At 38.7% G+C, this 20,276-nt stretch overlaps 1 protein-coding gene and 1 long non-coding RNA gene across 2 annotated transcripts in view; one reads left to right on the top strand and one right to left on the bottom strand.

Moving 5' to 3' along the window:
• LOC124182515 overlaps positions 1-6,867 on the bottom strand; it is a 39,476-nt gene extending 32,609 nt beyond the window's left edge. Inside the window, exon 1 of the long non-coding RNA XR_006870786.1 lies at positions 6,689-6,867. This is a non-coding gene — a long non-coding RNA (uncharacterized LOC124182515). The remainder of the gene's footprint in view (positions 1-6,688) is intronic.
• A 9,532-nt stretch (positions 6,868-16,399) lies between these two features.
• LOC124182513 lies at positions 16,400-18,741 on the top strand. Its single transcript, XM_046569904.1, has 4 exons — positions 16,400-16,692; positions 17,410-17,649; positions 17,715-17,893; positions 18,423-18,741. Exons 1-3 carry the CDS (start codon positions 16,638-16,640, stop codon positions 17,849-17,851), a joined length of 432 nt encoding a protein of 143 aa, XP_046425860.1. The 5' UTR covers positions 16,400-16,637; the 3' UTR covers positions 17,852-17,893; positions 18,423-18,741.
• Positions 18,742-20,276: the final 1,535 nt, after the last annotated feature.

The following is a 20,276-nucleotide window of genomic DNA, read 5'->3' as shown; positions in this document are numbered from 1 at the left end:
AACCTGATGTTCAAAGTTCCGAAAGGACAAAATGCGGAAAGGGTGTAACTCCAAGTCAAAGTTCGGAAGTGCGAGAATGAGAAAATTTCACAATCCGAAACATCGAAATTCCGAATGATCCAAGATTTTCAGTTCCGTGAATTTCTGGCTTGGTGAAATTTCACCACTTTGATCTTTCTTGTTTTGGATTTTCGATATTTTTACGTTCGGAATTCTGGTAATTTTGATTTTCGATACTTTTGCGTTCGGAATTCTGGTAATTTTGATTTTAGATTTTTCTGAATTTCTGAAACTTCGTCGTTTCTCCAAAGTTTGATTTCTTTACTCCAAGTTTTGCCACCACATAATTCGGAATCAGGGGCTTTCGGAACTTTACAAATTCCGAACATCAACTCCGCCCCCAACTATTGCAGATAAGGGAGGGAGAAAACCGGGGATTTAAATTTGCTGATTGCAATCGAATTATAGGTATGCGTGATACCACAGTCAGTTTGGTGATTGAGTATCTGCAACATTGTAGTTAACGTTCATATATCCATTCATCGTTACTCAAAGTTTGTACATCTACGCATATACATGCAAATGTTAGCCACAGTTTTAAACCGATGTTGCGGGATCAGTTCACGTAAAACGATCATGCAAACTTTTACCGTGCATCGTATAAAACCTGACCTTTCCCAACAGTTTTGCCTATTATCTTGTTCCCTTGTTTTTTTTTTTTTTTTTCTTTCATTGTTGTTTTTATTCCTCGTTTTGATAAGAGTGGAAGAATCACGAGGCGGGGTTCTTCGCTTATCTAAAACTGCGAATGAAATGTATATAGTGGCCATTGGAAAACCGTTAGAGAAGCGTATAAACGCCTATCTCGCGGTGCTCCAGCGGAGTTCTCCAGCCGTTTCGGGGGAGAATATTTTTACCTCCTTCGTTCTCCGCCCTCTTTGCGAACACTGAAACCGTCGCTTTGTCAACCTGCCAAGAGAGAAAGGCACCCGGATGAAACGCGATATTGCACCGCCAATATCAGCTCTTAATCCTAACCTATGGTTATAGTGGACCCTCTGGGTACGTACGTATAAGCGACGAAACGAAGGCGCAAATCATCCGGAAAAAACGAATTTCACACACAGAGAGCTTCGCATCTCGGTTCGAGGTGGAGGTGATCTTTCGAGCCATCGAGTAAATCAGATAACGGACACTGAGAGAAATTTTTTGTTCCGGTTACCGCTCGGTCCTTGACTATTTTCATTTTTTACCACAATCGGAAAATATACTTCTAGGTAGAAAATGAAAATTAGTTTTCTACCCGTTACCTCGTTTTTCCTAATTCCAACAATATGCGAAAAAGTGACAAAGCAGAGATTCGAAAAATATCACAGGTGCGAATAATCTTACTGGATTTGATTATAAAACCTCTCGTCAAAAATTAAACCACTGATATTAACTGTAAAAATTTCGTTCAGTTGACAAAAACATAGTAATCATATCATTCAATCATTTTTTCATCAAGAAATTTATATTCCTTGACGTTTTCTTATCGTGAATAATTATCGAGTACGTTTTATCCATTCGTTTTACGAATTCGCCAAAAATCGACGGAGCTAGATTTTAGATAATAATTACGTGTTTCTCGCTGAATCGTACAAACATTATCATTTGTAAATTGTCAAAATTTCACGAGTCGAAGTTTGTTTGTTTTTTTATTTCACTTATTCACGAACGGAAGGAAAAATCTTTCGTACATGATTATCAGGGCGGATTAATTCACGAATCGAATGAGTTATTTTTGGTTGAAATCTGCCAGATTCTACAAACAAAAAAAAAAAAACAAAAAAAAAATCAGAAATTTTTAAAATTACATTTATTTCTGATATTAATTAGATTAGCAACCTCTTGAACCTTTGTTTCGCGGTTCCTTTCGATCGGACGGTTCGTCGGTCAGATTGTGAACTCGGTTAATTCCTAATTGGCTCGTTTTCAAACATCAATACCATTTTCCTGATTGGAAATGAAAGGCGCGGCGACTGGCACAATTACGAGGTGGGAGACGAATCAGGCACTTCGTAGCAAGCACTCAACAGCAAAGTGGTAGGAATAGCTCGTCGGCAGAGTTCCCGGCGTTAATTCCCGCAGAGCTTTTCCCGAGCTTCTGCACCACTCGAAAACTGTAACTGTATATGCGGTTCGTTGGAAACAGCAAGGCAATTAATTGTTCACGTCAATTCATGACTTGCAATTAGGGCTGCTTTTTTTTGTTGACCGTAAACCGATCGTCATTATTAATATAGCAAGAACGATGAAAGTTCAGGTCAAGAAGCGCGGATTCAACGACCGGAAAAAGCAATTATATAATGTACGGAAATACTAAGAGAATGGTAAAATTCTGCTCTTTTCGTTTCAATGAAAATTGGTAAATCTCATTCCGGAATCACTCGCCGGTGCGATGAAGGCTCGTTTTATTAGACGAAAAATCGAGATACAAATAACAGAATCATATCAACGATCATATTTTTATCATCATCTTAAATATGGTACGGAAATATTACAGTTTCACCCAATTTTATAATCCGAACGGAGAAGCCGATTAAATTACAAAGCTCAAAATTTTCCGAAAAATGAAAACAAGTAACGTTTCCGTTTATTCGTGTTTTTTTTTTTTCTCAATAGTTTGTTCACAACATTTTTATAACCAGTTGATGTTATTATAATTCACAACGATGATTTTCCTGTTCGTAGAAAACTTTTCACATGCTTTTTTTTCCTGACTTCTCTAACTCTCTTCATTTTTAGAAGTACCGGAATTGTTCAGTATCTCAAAAAAATGTTGGCCAGTTCCGGTTACAATCTGGCAGAAAATTTCAAACCTTACAATTCGGGCTGATATTATTACAGTCCGTGCAAGTTTATTATTCTCAGAATGGCCGATATTAGGATAAGATTTAACCGGAGAATAACCGGTATTCAGAGTTTGGCAACGTCGCGTCGTGTTATTGTAAAAGCTCTGTACATTCGCTCCGTGTACTTTCAAGATCAGTTTTTTTCATTTCTAACCGAAAAGTAAGTCCAATACAGCGATTTCATGTTTTACGCACGCGATTCGCTGTTGCCACGTCGCAACGTGTTACGGCCCGCACGTCTGGATACAACCTCAGACGTGTACGCATTTTTTAAAATAATTTTTCCCAATACCATGGAAATGGTGAGTGATTCTAAAACATCTTTATCGATTATTGTTAGACTCGCTTCTACTGCCGCAGAAAAATTTCAACGAAATTTCGATGTCACTTCGTTGCAAATTTAATCGATAACTTGAATTCTCGTCCGTTCCTCCGTAAGAATACGTGTAAAATGAGCAAAGACGTATTTGCTGGTATCTCACAAACAATCCCGTGAACCGGGAACAAAAATGTCATCCGGCGATCGAATAAAGTAAATCTATCGAATTGCCAAATTTCATCGAAAACCGAATGTTAATTCTCGTACGGTTGGAACGCCCTTGAGGGATGCTTCGTTGTTTAGATACCTGTGCAAAAATTTCGCTAAAGGTGAAGTTGGCAGTTTCGGAAAGGCGTATAAACCGTATTCAAGTGACCACTGTCTGCACTGCCCAGGGCGAGAGTGTCGATCCGAGATAACCAGCGGACTAGGGACTTACCTTTGGGACACGATGCTCTCAGACTATCTCAAAATGGCCGAGGAATTATCGGCTATTCGCCGTTCAAGGGATGGATGTAATCCGGCAAAACGGACAGGGAATATGGCTGCGATACATCCTTTGTATCGCGTGTGCACGCGTGTGTCTGTATGGATGTGTAGAAATATAATACGTGTGGGTGTGAGTGGGTGTAACCGAGAACGACGCCGACGCCTCGCGGGTCTCTAATCTACGGAGACGTCGCTCGGAGTCACATAATACCGACGAAGGAACAAAAGGACGCCGCGAGTCTTCAATCGAAACCCATTTTACGCCCCCGATGTACGTTGCCCTTAAAAACGGTGACTGGACTTGATGACCCGTGTAAAAAGTAACCCACGCAACAATAATTCGTCGTAAAAATAACTCGAAGAAAAATAATCCACGGACGGGAGTGACTCGCGAAAAAGAACCCAAGACAAAAATAATTCGTACGAAAATATTCCGGGACAAAAATAATCCGGGGCAAAAATGTTAACCCACACACAAAAAAAAAAAAAAAAAAAAAAACCCTTGACAAAAATAACCCAAGACAAAAATAATTCATGACGAGAAAGTGACAAAAAATTAACAAAACGTTAAATTACATTGAATTAAATCTCGCGTGTGATATTTTTGTCATGGGTTACGTTTTTTGGGTTATTATGTCCGAGTGATTGGACCCCTTGAAAACTGAATCATCTTCAACCCTCGGTCCGTGCAGCGGTGAAGCAACGAGAAAGAAAGAAAGGAAAAATATAAAGAAAGCACCGCTTTTCAATACCTTGAAAAGTCTTTCAACAAAAATTAATCTCTAGGCTAACTTTGGGAATAATTATTTCGTTGAATAATCACCTCGAGCAGCTGTAATAATTTTTTACACGGCGTATAAAATATTTTCGAGGATAATCCCGCCGACGAATTTCTCGGATTCTTCTTGGAAAACTTTTTCATTCTTTGGTTCTTTCGTACCTCGAGAAGTTTTTATACGCCAGTCGCGTCGACGAAGTGTGAAGGATCGTTATATCTAGTTTGCTATAATCTGCGAGATTACAAGTTGGACAGAAGAATTTATACACGAGGAAGATTTTCCCTTTGAGAATGATTACATCCGGCAAGGATCCAGAGCTCAGTTTACCTTTTCAGAAATTACCGTGTCACAGGCAAGCATCCTGCAGCTCTGATCCTGCTTTTACTTCTTTGAGATGAATTCTGTCAAAGAAACGTTACACAGACGTAACCAAGCCTGCGGGAGACGAGATGTCCGAAGGGATCCTTATTCCTTCAGGATCAAACGCCGTCAAATTTTTTTTTACACGCTGCGTCGTCATCTTTCTCCCCGGCGTTGAAAAATAAGATGGTAAAAGATCCGAAAGCGGTGTATAAAGTAACGTTGTTTCCTTCAGTTTGTCTTCCGGAAGCTCGAAAGCACCGTCGTGTCGCGTACGTGTTGCCTACTCAAAATTTTTATCGCCGCCGTCTATTCCAGTAAATAAAAGTCACTCCTGTGAATTGGTAGCTACGTCTATACATATATAAGGCAATAAAGAAACTGTGGGCGTATATCAAGTGGATGGTTAAACGACGCAGAGATACAATTTACATCTACTGCAATAATATTCCGCGCGTTATTGACATGTAACCTAATATATCCCGTAAAGAGGGTTGAAAACAAAAAAAAATTCTTAAAATTATAGCGTGCTTATTTTTCCAACGCACGCGGTGAAGAAAATCAACGTCGCAAACAATGTTCAGGTTCGGTTCGGCGAGTTTCGAGCTTACTTCAAAAAGTTACCAGGCATAAATCATTTAGCGATTCATTCATTCATCAGCAGCAGCAACGGCAAATATGTTTTTTAAGAAAAGAAAAAAAACCGGCCCATCGTCCTTTAGAATTTTCCTGATATCTGGGTTATCGGCAAGCGTATTGTAAAAGCTCCCGTCTGTACGACGTGCGTAACGCGATCCTCTGATATTTTATTCAGCACACTTCGCATGCCTTATCGAACGTACAGAGGCGATGCCTGAATGCGGGACGAAGATGTCTTTATTTCTTTTCATCCCTTATCGAAACCCCTCGACGCTTCGAAAATGTTGCTGCACAAATATCCCGCGGATTCTAAGATCAAACATGTTCGTCCAATTATTTGTTTACATATTCATTTATTTATTTATTCTCGACCGTTGTTTCATCTTGCTTCGAATTCGAGTATAAATATGTATTTGCATTTTATCATACGAGGGATGAAAATTTTACGCCTCGATTCCATTCCCTCCTTAAATATTGGCCACCGTTTAACCTTACGCGGTGAAGTTAAATCGGCACCGGATTTTATTTCATTTTGGACGATTGCCAGGCGCACAGAGTTTTGCAATAATCCCATATTGCACGTATGCGATTTCGAACTAGATTTCAGACCTAGCTCTCAAATATACAGCGGCAAGACGAACTCGGCGCACAACCTGTTGCTAACTTTAGGTCAAGATTTCACACGACGCAAGCTTTCGCGTAAAAGTTTGCTCTCCGATTCTTTGCCGAAGATAGAAGCCGAATGCGAATCGGCCCCAAATCGCCCGGGAGATTAAAGGTCGGTCCCAATTGTCCGCTTTTGAATTTTCGCTGGAAAAAACGTCGGGGCGAGGATCGATTTGGAGATAAGTTTTAAAAAAATTCGACACACGCTAAATCGCAGAATAATCTCGCGAGTTGTTCAAAATTTTTAACCAAAGCAGGCTCAAAGTCGTGAAAATATAATTTAACGCCGTTGAAGATAATCGCCATTTTGTTTACGATACGCAAATCGGTGTTCGATTGAAAAGTAATAAAAACAAAAGAAAATCGCGCAGTCTTAATCGATTTTGAGTATCAGCAATTGGTCTGGATACAATATATTATTGCCAATGAATTATCACGAGAAATATTTATGCAGTTGAAAAATAGCGCGACTTTTTTCTGACGATTATCTTTTGTTTTTCCTATCTGACTGGAAAATTTGTCGTAATGCTGCTACTACTTACGACTAGATAAACGGTCGAAGTCTCTCAGTTTCGCGATTTTCACTGGTAAAAATTAATAACAGCGTGCGCTGTGATTCGTTGAATTTGATTTCGCGAGGATACCGAGGATCAGTTCCGATCACTTTAAACCACTTGTACAAACACTTTTGATTTCGTGAGGAAACTTCTGTCTGTGACACAGGGATGCTGGCGCTCACGCGACTGGGCTTCTAGGACTAAAATCAGGGGTTCCAGCCAGGGCAGGTCTGCGCAATCGCACTTCCAACGTACCCAACAACTACGTAGATGAACCTGCCGAGTACACGTACCTCGACTTTACGCATAAATTTTAAACAACCGACAAAATTTCTCTCCGAATTTTCAAATCGCGTAAGAATTATCGGCAATTGGGGATGAAGGATCAATCGGGAATGAAAAATATATACACCTTGAAACGATGGATTTTCCAAGTTTCCGGTATATGGAACTGGGATGAGAACGAAGGAAAACGAAAAACTCGATGGAAACTGTGTTTTATTTTTTGGTTTCTTTTTTACGGCACGGAATTTTTCGCACGAGAAAATCGGGGTACAAGTGAATACAAACCGAAGTTATCGGGGAGTTTTAAGGGTGCCGGGAAAACCGCGGCGGGCATTTCGTCCCTTGAATTTCAATTGACCCGCGAGTCTTGATTGAATAGTATTTGCTTGGGTCCGGGATCTGGAAATTCTTCGGCTGTGTAAAAAGCTTTCCGGAAAAAGAGATCGAGTTTCCAGTCATTTACTCTTTCATTTGACTTCGAGGATGAAAACACGTGTACAAGTATACGTTGTGCGGTTCGTTATTGATACTTCCAGTTTCTCTGTTTTCGGAGGAAAATCGAAGTCAGTGTAATCACACCGAGAGTAAAAAGTCGCGTTTTTACCAGTTCTTCGCGTTTTGAAGATTAGAGAATCATCTCCGATTATTTTCAGATCGACGTCTGTATGCGTGCGTGTGTGTTAAATTTTTTGGATGACGATATCTCGATAACGAGATTTTCATCACAATCTACGCGGCTTTTACAAAATCAGAATCGATTAATTTTTTTACTTTGATCGATTCGGTACTTTTTCAATTATTTCAATATCAAAATTCCAAAGAATAAAATTAAAATTGTGATATCCTACGAACGGATGAACGGATTTAAACGAAAATTGATATTCAAGAGTATTTTAGGTCGCTGATAACGAATCTGAGGTCAGATTTGAAAAATTCAAAATGGCGAGTAAAAAACCATTAAAAACATTTGTATTTCGGTAGAAATTCATAAGCTGAGTTTTTTTTTTTTTTTTTCTTGATCACCGATATCGAATTGAAAGTCAGACTTGCAAAATTTCGTAACGGCGGATCCATTACAGTGGTTCGAAATTAAAAAAAAAATCTTCCTACTTTCACGTAATACGTTACCTGAGAGCTTTTGAATCGTTAATCACAAATCCGAATACGTAGTTCGAAATTCGAATTGGATAATAATATTTTTTTTTTTTCGCCGGCCGGCACACGGTCAGCCTTGAATCGCTTGTTTATTTATGTTTGTTTGTTTTTTTTTCTAATCCCAATAATTCGCCAACTGCAAGCTCCTCGACCCTGTGGCTGCTACGTAGCACCGTGTATGGAGTTTATATACGTTAATTGGTATAGCCCGCGCACTAATTATAAATACCGGAAAAATGAAAGCCGAATAGAGAACCAAAAAAAAAAAAACAAAAAACAAAAGAAAAAAAAAAATAACAACACAAATAAAATAACGAACAGTGAGCATAATCGACTCGCGTTGTCGCTGCGCAGCCACTAACAAAATCACCGATTACAAATCTGAATCATACATCTCCTGATCATATGATTCTCGCACACGTGCGGGTGGATCGTGTAAACGTATCTGTAAATTAGCCTAATTTATAGTTACGCCGGTTAATTGCCATCCGCTGCACAATCCTCTGTCACTGTTCCATTCTCGACTACCTCGGCATGGTTTGTTGCCTGGTTTGTTATGCTAATTGAATCCCCGTGCGTAGGTTCAGGCGGTGATTCACATCCGGAAACCGACGCCGCTAATATATATATATACGGTTCTCCATGACGCGATTAACTTCGGATGACCCTTTTTCGATATCTCTGAATGCCTGTCCGCGAATTTATCTCGTTCCCGAAAGAATTCTAATTGATATAGAAACTTGTAACGATTCTAATACACCCGCTAAATGGTCACAACACTGAGAAAAATTTCATTTGTTATAGTAACTGGAAAAATTCAGTAAAACTGGTATCGTTGAAAAAACTGTTGGAATTACGAAAAACGAGGTACGCGTAACCATTTTGCGCTATAGTCGATACTTTTTTCGTTATTGCAACGCAAAATCAGTTTGTGAGGCTTACTCTACTGTTTTAGTTAAACAAGGCTTTAACGTCAATTTATCGTCGCACGAGCGTTAAATTTTCGCAACAGTTGCAAGAAAATCTAGCAACAGTGATCGTGATGAGAAAGAATAGTAACGGATACCAGACTTTCCGGTAACGGCTAGAAAACTAATTTTCATTTTCTACCTAGAATAATATTTTTCGATTGTGGTAAAAAATGAAAACAGTTAAGGACTGAGCGGTAATCGGAACTAAACATTTCTCTCAGTGAACGTAATCGGATGAGAGTAGACTCATGAAGTGGGAGACGTGGAATCGATAGATAATGACGAAAAAACAGTGTGTGAATTTTCACAGATTTTTAGCTTGATTGAAAAGGTTGCCGAAATTGATTTGAAATTAGAAAATGAAATAAAAAAGTCTCAATTTTCGAGTAAGCGAAATAAAAAATTAGTAGTCATTTCATTTTATATGGTTTGAAAATTTGAAACTGGATAAACAAATCTCAATTTTCGAATAAAAAGGCAGAGAAACTATTGTTTGATTCATTTTTTATTTCTTTATTCAAGGATTGAAAAAAAAACATTTCATTTGCCTCCAAGTTGGAAAGGCTGTCGTGATCAATTTGACAAATAAAAAGCCTTTTAGAGCCCACTGTGCTGTATTTTTTTTTTTCTTTTTTCTTTTCCTTTTATTTTGCCGCCACTATTTTCAAACCTATCAATAACGTACGATAGTTTTAACGTTCACACCACAGACGGAAATTTCGTGCGAAACAGATACATTCTATATGACATTTTAACGTGACAAGAACACCGTCAAATACATTTTTTGCCTAAATTATTTCATTTTTCTACTCATTCTCGAGGTTTCACTTTCTTTTTTTTTTTTGGTTTTTTTTTTTTTTTTTTGTTTTTCAATTTCAATTCGCACACTGTTCCTTCGTCATTATCTATCGATTCTAGGGCCGAGAAGTACATATATATATATATATATATGTATAATGTCGTCACCTGGGAATTCAAAAAACGGTGAAAATGGATTAAACCGTCGTGTTTCCGAGGGGTGAGTGAAAAGCAAGCTTCAAAACCACCCTCGAGACGCATCTTCGTCTTGGGGTATTAAGCAAAGAGCAGCGGGTAATAAAAGGAGAGGCAAAAAAAAAGTGCTAGATTCTCTGAGAAACAGCGAATTTGATTCTCATTTTTTTGTTTTTTATTTTTTTATTTTTACTCTTTTCCCTACTTTTATTTAGAAAACGAAACGATCGTCGAGATTGAAATTCGCGTCGCGTCAAACTTCTCCAACTCGTCGGAAAATTCTCAATCAGCGATGATCCGATGATTATAATTCAGAAGTTTTGCCAAAGTACGTTCTCGAAATTTACAAACGAATTTTCAATGCAACCTTGCAATAGAACCGAACGCGATCCTGAAATTTGAGGCGAGAAACGGAGGCTGAAAAAAAGAAGAAGAAGGAGAAGAGAGAAACGACACAATAGAGAGCAGCTCGGGGTTCATGTAAGTGTGCGAAGTGGCTTAAAGTGCCTTCGCAATCGAAAAGTGGCGACAAGTTCGTAGGACGAATGGAGAGAGTTTGGAATAAAAAAGAATGGATTCGAGTAACGGGCGTGATACAATACTTTGTTTTATTTATCGAAGGTGGGAGATTTTTAGATTGAAAAATAGATCGTCGATATCCCGAAGAAAAATTTCGATTCATTCGATAATTTCCGGCCTTAAATTCAGACGCGATGTTCGCGATTTGGATAAGAGTACCGAGTACTTTAACAGTCAAGATTTCGCGATTTCTTCGCCAGGTATATGAATAACTGCGGCAGAATTACTTCGGCTTTCGTATTTAATCCTGGACACGACGTTGCTTCGAGTAATTAATTTCACCACCGCGCATGCTAAATTCGTGCTAGTGGCTTTGCCGCGAGAAGATATAAGACTCGTTAATTGCGGTGAGAGCATCGGAACGGTTTTTCAGACTAGGTGTAATTAATTGTCACGCGAGTATGCACAGATATGATAATGACGATGATGATGATGATTGATGAGCTATTTCTACACATGAAATTTCTGGACGGTTTCCGTGATGTTGAAGTTTGTTTTTAAACCATACCTTTTTTTCCCATATAATCTCGATGGAAACGGAAATTACACGCTGTAATTGGGCGAGTCTGGAACGAACATTTAAATTTAAAGACGGCTAATATAGCAGCTTTAGCTCAAATCCCAGTCTTCGTCGATGTCGAAAATTCTAAACGTACGTTTCAACCTTCGCGAATTTATTAAAGAGGCAGGGTTGAAGTTACGAATTTGAAAAGTTCCGAAAGCGCCTAATTTCGAATTATTTGGTGGGAAAACTTGAAGTTAAGAAATGAAACTTTGAAGAAACAACAAAGTTTCGAATTGTGGGAAACACGACGAATCAAAGTTCCGCGATGCAAGATTCCGAAAAATAAAGTTTCGATTGAGTAAAATTCCGAAAGTTAAAATATACACGCACAGCGTAGTTCAATCAACGAGTGGGTGGAAAAAAATGAGAAAAATCGAAAATCGGTGCTTTCTGAACTTTGAAAATTCGTAATTTCCATTTCTCAGTAGGTAGATAAATCGGTCGAATCTCTTATCCGAATAAATCACGTCTTCAAATTATACTCGCGTAAACTTGAGATTATATAACATTGCGACGCGGATAAAATGGAATAATACTATAATATACAGGTGGTTATTAAACACGGCGTGAACCTTGCAGAAACCAGAAAAGGACTTTTGCACCCCGGAATGAGGGGTGTAACTTTCTATAATTCAAAGAGTTTGCACATTATTTATACAGCACCCGTCCGACGGTTGCTTTGAAATTCTTTGCCAACATACCCCGGTCTTTCATAAATCCACGTTTGTGAATAGCAACGGCGGCAGCCGACAGAAAATATTCCCATCGTTTCAAAGATCAGCGACGCTCGTCGAAATTACCAAATTTCCACCTCGATACATTTTCACAACCCGTCTCTATGATTTCCCCGGGTTTTCGATTTATCCCGGTCGAGAATTTTGTCGCAATGTTTTCATTCCATTCAATTATTTACAATCTTTCTTTCCACCCGAATGTGCAAAATTATCATCTACGACTCCAGCCATAACTTCTAGATCGTATTTTCTTTTTCCACTCTCTCACTCGACGTTGCAGGAATTCCCGTAAGAACTTTGAAGAAAATATTTCTCTTTATTTCTTGTCTTATGTCAAAACTCTGCGTCAGAATGCAGCCGACGCAAGTCTACCGCACGGTATGAAGTCGGAGATTTAATTGCTCACGTTTCTCTTTTATCGCACATTTTTCTTTCCCTCATTTTTCACGATTCTCATATATGATACATCCCCAAGCTTGGCTTTGAAAAATTTACTCCTTCGGTGGTTGAAAACTCGTGAAATTCTGACCCTGTACCGAAATTGATGAAACAAAACAGACGACTCAAAATTTCATGCCTTTATAGCGCAAAATGGTTAGGCGTACGTCGTTTTTCCTAATTCGAACAATATTCGAACAGTTTTTTTTAACGACACTTGTTTTACTGAATTTTCCAGTTACTATAACAAATGAAATTTTTCTCAGTGTAGCACAGATTTAATTGGACCGTTTTCCTTCAAATATTGTTGGCCTACAGGCTCACTGATCCGCTGAGACCTTCGTTACCACTATTTATTTTTAAAACAAGCTATCCTGAAATTAATTTTCAAGGACCTCTGCAGCAGACGTAAGATACTGAATAACAATCTGTGAAAGTAAAAAAGCGAACAAAACAAGCCTGTAACGTATAGCAAATATTGTACAATAAGTTTTCTCATGTTCAGCCGGTTAGAAACTGGTTTTCAAACTTTTGCCAGACGTTGATAAAACTTTGTCCATTTATTTAAAACCTGAAACAGCGAAGCCACTGTTACTGACAATTTTACAGTCAGAGTCCTCCTTCCTTAGCGCGCTATGCGTATAATGATACAAACTCGTTTTTTGTACACTTTTTATACAGCGCCCGTGAATCCAAACGCCTGCCTAGTCACCGGAAAGACGCTTGGACGCGAATAAAGCTGAGAGAGAAAATCGACGATATGTTAATTAAAAGCCGTGAGAAAGGAGATGAAAACAGCTGAATAAAAAGCCCGATGCAACGCGTTCGGTACCACGGGAATTATTCTCTGCACAAAAAGCGTATACATATATGTTACGTATCCTATAAAATTCAAATATGTATCTCAGTGTATAATCGCCGATTCTCTTTTACCAACTTCTGATGAAAACCAGAGACGCGGGATGTACGTATAATTCCCCGAAATAACGGACGGACTAGTCCTCATTCGCTTGTAAAGGAATAAATTATCTCCTGATCCTGAATTATCACGCTCTTTGGAAAAAAGAGTCCTGCGCTCACGAACGGGGTGAAATTTGTGTTCATTTTTTATTAACTCTTGTTTTGAATCCTGCAAATTGGCGCGCTGCCTCCCGTCGGAAAGCCAATCTGTCAGGTTTACGTAGCGCGGATTCGAGTAGCTTATAGCTATCTCTGCACGTTCGAGGACCGCAGTTAGCTTCCTGCGTTTGACGTTTCCATCCATTGCGTTTCGTGGGTTCCGCAGATTTTGACATATCGACTATAGTTCTACCGAATATTAGACGCGGCGTGAAACTTGATAAATCAATCCTTTACTCTCTTGTACGATTACACTTGAGTCTCGAAGAGTCTTAGATAATTGCTGAACGATATCGGTGGAAAAATTGGAATCCATATTTTGATTAACCGGCTGAGATCTCGAAGAATCAAACGAATTTTAAAAGTTCCGAAATTTTTTCGTCGCGAAACTTGATGTAAAGACTTTAAGCTTGGAAGAAATATCAAATTTATCGAAAAAAATATAATAATTGTAATCAAAAATATCGAAACCTTATTTTGCTCAATCGGAACTTTACATTTCGCAACTTTGCTCTATTCTAACTTGAATTTTCGTAATCCCGCATTTCGGAACTTTGATCCTTCGCGTTTCCGACCGCTGGAAACTTTGCTGTTTCTCCAAAGTTTGATTTCTTTACTTCAAGTTTCGCCACCAAATAATTTCTAATTTCGAGCTTTCGGAACTTCAACTCTGCTCTTACAAAATCTCTTCAAGGGGAACCGTTAGACAAAAGTATAATTAGAACGAAAATTATTCGGCTATGAATACTCAGCGGAGATTATTTCTCGGAAATGGAATTTCGGCGACGGTGAGGGAAAATACTTACGTACGGATATCCTGGAACGAGAAGTTTCCCGCGAGTGGAAAGTTTCGAGCCGGCATATAATCGCCGAGGCTCTTCAACCTCGCGTAGCGTCGTCGAGAAGTTGCGTGTCAACATAGCTTTCCATGTCCGTTGACAGCCTCGGAAAGTCCCAAAAGGAAACAACTTTGGTCCGAAGATCTTTCGGCCCACGCCTTTTCATCCCGTGATCAATCGACCGATCGCTATCGTTAAACTGATTGCCAAAGGAAATATAGCCAGATTCGTCGCTTTCCGACCATCCAAACACGTGTGAAACATTATTTTTCGAACAAGTTTTCCAACATCATACACGTGACACACGGAGCACAATTTTTTCTTGCGTCTTTACCTCAGTTTAATCGAATTGTTGATGTAAACTTTTTTTTTAACTATTTTCATTTCTTCTACCTCAAACGAAGAATACAGTTGTAATGAGGAGAAATTGAAGATCAGTTTATTTTAGCTGTAACTAGAGAGTCTATTATTTTTGATTATTAGTAACTCCTACCATTTTTTTTGCTGAAAAAATATAACCAACAAAATGAAGAAACGTGTACGATATTGCGCTAACGAAATAATATAACAGCTGACAGCTGTAATTAGAATAAATATTTACTCACAGCGCGTTTTCTTGCGATCCCAACGATAACCGAAACGTTCTTGCAGCGAGAACCTGTTCGACTAAAATTTTTTAGTTACTATAAAAAAACGAGACAATTCGCAGGGCGTATTTCTCGCGTATTTCGTGCCTCGTTTCGCCGTTGAAAATCTTTGATACAAATGTCAATGAAGCGTGAAAACAAGAGTTTCGCGTTATCGTAACGATCGAGATTTGGCTTGAATTTCCGGTTCTTCGCATCGAGAGAACGAACTTCCGGTTCGACGGGGTCTCGAGATAAACGGCGTGAGCAAAAAGTGCGCATCCTTCTTGTCAAGAAAGCGATTAAACGGCGGAAGCTCGCGTGCAAAGAGAATGAAGAGAAAAAAAAAACAAAAAAAAAAAACGATGACTGAAATTTTTCTCACCGACGTGACGCCAAAGAAACAGAAGTCCAACTTTGCTTTTAGATCGGACGACTCTCTTCTTCCCTGCATATTCGCGATGCGGGAATTCAAGACGGCCGACGAATCCCGGTGGAAATAACCGTGCTCTAAAAAGTTGAGAAGTTTTTTTTTTTTTTTTCTTTTTTCTCGAAGTCACGCAAAGCTGTGACGCGGGGAAAAAAAATCCTCCCTTGGCCAAAAAGGAGGCTGTTATTCGAAGAGCCGATTTTCTATCTCTGGATGATGCCCCGAATCATATCTATACGTTCACTTTCTAAAGAACAGCATCCTACCCGATTCAAAAATCAATTTTCTTCAATATTTTGTCACACCCTCGCAAATTTGGCGAAAAATATATTCCTCCCGTCCCCCTTGGCCAAAAATTTACCAACAATGTAAGATATTTATTTGTCCCATGATGTCATTCGAGTTCCATGTTTGAATTAACTCTCGGGGTGATTCGATCATGTCCGTAAAATTATTCCGACATGCTCATCCATTTTGAAATTGTAAATTAATTCGTGCTATAAGACGCGGGAGAAATTCGAAACGATTTTCAAAAATCTCACACGATCCTGAGAATTAATTGGACCTTTGATAAAAAAAGAAGAAATTGTACAATACAAAACGGCCTTTTACTTCCTATAATTATTCTTGTCTCATATTGAAAACCTGCGCTATTTTCTTCCCGGTTTAATACGCTTTGTATGATTCTTCGTTATTGATTTAGGAGCTGTGGATGTGAAGGTTGAAATTAAAGATTGAATAATTACAACAGCTGCGCGATAACGCGTGAAAGAATCGACCCGTCAACCGTAGGAGTTAAAAAGTATAATTGCAATGGAAATGATTGATGGAAGTAAAAATTAGGTTGTAAATCAGAACCGATCTACTTATCGGTCAATTTCCATTGGCAATTAGTCATATTGCTTGGATAGTCAGAAACGTGATACCGGCTATAAACGTATTAAAAGACCCGGCGTATTCGACTCGCGGCTTAGTCTGCAGTGCGAGATTTCAAACACACGTAATCAACTGTATCGCAAACCGGACGCACCTGATTTATTTTACAACGATAAACAAGTATCCGTATATAAATAACGATAATAGCGAGGGACCGGAAGAACCGAGTGCCGGGTGTATAGGAAACGCGTCGAATTCGGGGGAAAGGGACTCGTTCTTTCCTTCTTTCGTCATTCCTTTTTCCCTCCCTTCCCATCACCGAAAATGAAGATCTTATTCGCTACCGTTGCTTTATGCGTCGCCCTCTCTCAAGTCGAAGGTAAGTTGTATCAACCAATATCCTCTGCTCTTTCCGGAAGGGTGAAGAAGAAACGTCAAATTTTATTTGCTTCTCTTTGGTTCTTGAAAATTTCGTTGCTTTGTAGATCTTATACAGAGAAAGAGACATGGACGGTCGGTAGCGTGTTCGTTACGATATTTCTATAGCGGGATTGGATGATGATAAAATCGTAGTCGGATACAGAAGAACAATCTACGTCTGCCAGAAAATGTGGAAATCATAAAAAGATAGCAGGGAAATATAGGAATAAAAAAAATGTAGAACAATTTTAGGAGTAAAGAAGCGACGCAGTTATAGCTAAGAATAAAAACAGCTACAAAGGGATCATTAGATTGGATTAGAACGATATTTTATTGTTCAAGTTTAAAGAAGTATGAAATTGTGTTGTAATGATTTGATTTGATTCATTTGTTGTACCTTGGCAAGCCATTCGCAAGCTGAAATTAAAATCGAGTATATTTAGAAGAAAATAAGAGTAGATACAGTTAATGCTAATTATATGGTAGTTAGTGCTGAAAAAGAATACAATAAATTCTGTCTTATGCGCATTGGAACAAAATTGAAAGGTGCAAGTACAGTCAACAGAGAGAGAGAGAGAGAGAGAGTGATAGGAATTTTTTATGGATTACATATTGGCCAACAAAAAAAAATAGTCATCACAATTTATATACAATCGATATAATTTCTGTAACACAGCTGAGTACAAAACAAATTATCACGTCTACGATGACAACGATCGGTCGAATATAATGGTGGATAAAACCGAACCCGGACACCGGATATTCGGTTTCGGCAACGATTTGGAAGCCGACATCGATTCGTGGACAAGGGGCTTGAGCCAACAGATAAAAGTCCTGACCAGAACGGCCGAATCCTTTATGGAAGACTTCAAGTCCTACGCGATGGACAGTCTCGTACAGCTGAGAGATGCGCTGAGTAAGTGGATCTTTGGGCTCGTGTAAGATCGGTAATAATTAACTTCCGCTTTTCATCGTACACAGAAGACTACGGATTTTATAATCTAGCGTCCCTCGCTGACGAGGTGAGGAAATTCGTGCACAAGAACTTCCGAAGGTCCTTCGATCACGAGGAACCTGTCAGGACTCGCCGGACGAAATCGACAAATCGGCGAGCTTAATCGCTGCTCTGAGAAATGTAAACGGCCGTTACAGAAATGTGACATCGGCCAACGACCGACGATGCGTTGCTTGTATTATCTACTTTGACCATGTATCAAATCGCGTACCAATAAATCGTTTCGAATATGAACCCGACGATTATATACACACGAGAACGATATCGATGCGACGGCAATTATTGTCAACCACACGGTTCGGTTTACCCTGATCCCGTTGTGTATTATACCAAAAAGTCCGACACCGTTGATCGGGTAACGACGTCGTTGAAACGTTTTGACAAATATTCATTATTTTTTACCTTTTTCATCGGCGTACACTTGTCAACGAGAGTCTGGTTTACCTGGCCGAAAATTTATCGCCCGCCAAACGTTGAGGGTTATTTAATCTGGACGGGGAATTTGGATGTCATGTTTGATCCCCGCTTCTATCGGCAAATCTATTAAACTTTCAACCGTTATTGATAGCGAAGCGCGATAAATCAAGAATGTTTCTTAACATAACGTTACTATACGTACACTTTTGGCTTTTTCGGAAAAGTTTTACGTTCTGTTAGAAACTTAGTTCGAATTCCATCATGCGAAATTTTCTGCAATTTTCCAGTCTCTTAAAACGGTTCCGTTTTTTTTTTTTTCGTTTTTTTTTGACAGAGATTTTATTCAACTGTTTAATTATTTATAGATATTTAAAGTGATTTTGAAAAGAACCTTTTCTAAAATGAATCTCAAAAAATTAGGGTACCGTTTTAGCGTTGGGACAATTGCAGAACAAATTTCGAACGAAATCGAAAATGGTGCAGGTGAAACGTTGCTTTGGTTCGCACGGAATTACCTATATATACAGTAGAGTTGCGGCAAACTTTGAAAGAGAATAAAATGCGAATCTGAAGATATTTTTAAAAAATTTGATTGATATTTCACGAACGTCCTTCCAATTTTTATTTTAATTTAATGTCTTTTAGTACCTCGTCCATATACCAGAACATCACTCACTCTTTCTCTCATAATAAATGTGTTCATTTTACGAAAGAGAAATTATTGTATCATTTATGATATCGTATATTTGCGTAGAGCTACAATACTGTTATCCTTGCAAAGTCACATTCAATATTTATTCAATTAAATATGAATTACAGGCATCTCGTGAAATTAAAATTGTTTTTCACCAATCTTAATACCACGAAAGTAATAAAATGTACTTATCGTGACCCGAAATAAATAAAGAGACGTAAATTAAGAGCCTCGATCAAGGATTTGTCGCTTTTCTTGAATCTCCCCGATTCCATCAAACCCCAAAATATATCTCGACTGGGTATAATTACAACGCTTTTTCGTCGCCGCAGGCTTATACCGAATAGTCTGTATGGCTGACCGAACGCTGACTTTCACCACTCGATGTCAGTACCGCCAGCCTTAAATCGAATCGACGCGTAACGAGGGTGCAAACTCGTGAGAGGATTGTTAAAAACGTTCTCTTAGACGTCGTTGCTTAACCTCTGGATTATATTTACCGCGTCAAGGGGATCGTTATATGTCGCAGAAACCGATCACAATAGAATGGAAATAACAATTTATTTCTTCTCGAGATGCACATGAGTTTCAACCGTATTGGAAAACCTCACCGAAATTGGGTTCCAAAATAAATAAATCGAAATCTCCTCAAAAGCACGCGTCGCAAGGTCTGTGAAGTTTGCCGTTCAAAATATACAAATTATATCCACATTTGATGAAAATTAACATCAGCATCGTGAATTGATTTCATGATTTGATCGTGTCGATTGTCCTCTGATATCAAAATCACAAAGAAGTCAAATTCTAATCGGGTACAACTGACGTGGAAAACCTCAAATCAATGCTCGCTGATTTCTCAAAGTAACAGATTTGTTTTGCAAACAATTCGTCCGGCGACTAAATACATACTGAAAGTTGAGTAAAAATATGTGTATTTTAAATTGCAAACTTCGCAGACCTTTCAAGAGAGGATTTAGAACTGAGATATAAATCTGTGCTTTGGAGTAGATTTTTATTTATTAATTTAAAATTAATCTCGGCAGTGTCCGACTTAAAATTTGAAAAAGCTCAAAATAGAAATCACCCTAATAAATCTGAGCCATGTATTTTCCTAAAATCTTTGGATTTACGATACTTATTCGAGACAAAAAATCGACATTTGCGTAATTCTACACCAATCTGCAGTATCGGCGTCAAGTTAATTCCTTTTTTCGATCACTGCCGAAATTCGAGGCTCCGTTTCCCTCGGCGCTGGCTCTTTGCAGTTTGCAAAAATTGGCACCGGCCGACTGTAAGAAGAGTAAATCGACTGACCTGGAGTGGGATGGATGACCGCTATTTGCCGTTTCTTGCTTGCTCTTTGGCACGTGACCGAGTGTGCCTCTACGCCATGGCTATGCCACATTGTTTTACTGCA

The sequence above is a fragment of the Neodiprion fabricii genome, chromosome 5, assembly GCF_021155785.1.
Source record: "Neodiprion fabricii isolate iyNeoFabr1 chromosome 5, iyNeoFabr1.1, whole genome shotgun sequence".
In the NCBI taxonomy this organism is placed as follows: domain Eukaryota; kingdom Metazoa; phylum Arthropoda; class Insecta; order Hymenoptera; family Diprionidae; genus Neodiprion; species Neodiprion fabricii.
Note: the sequence above shows the minus strand (reverse complement) of the source record. Positions and strands in the feature narration are given on the sequence as shown.

What these genes read in the sequence shown, in the direction of transcription:
- LOC124182513 (XM_046569904.1), top strand. Translation starts at nt 16,638, where the DNA reads ATGAAGATCTTATTCGCTACCGTTGCTTTATGCGTCGCCCTCTCTCAA. An exon ending in CGCCCTCTCTCAAGTCGAAG is followed by an intron (nt 16,693 to 17,409) that starts GTAAGTTGTATC and finishes TCTGTAACACAG; the next exon opens with CTGAGTACAAAACAAATTAT. An exon ending in ACAGCTGAGAGATGCGCTGA is followed by an intron (nt 17,650 to 17,714) that starts GTAAGTGGATCT and finishes CATCGTACACAG; the next exon opens with AAGACTACGGATTTTATAAT.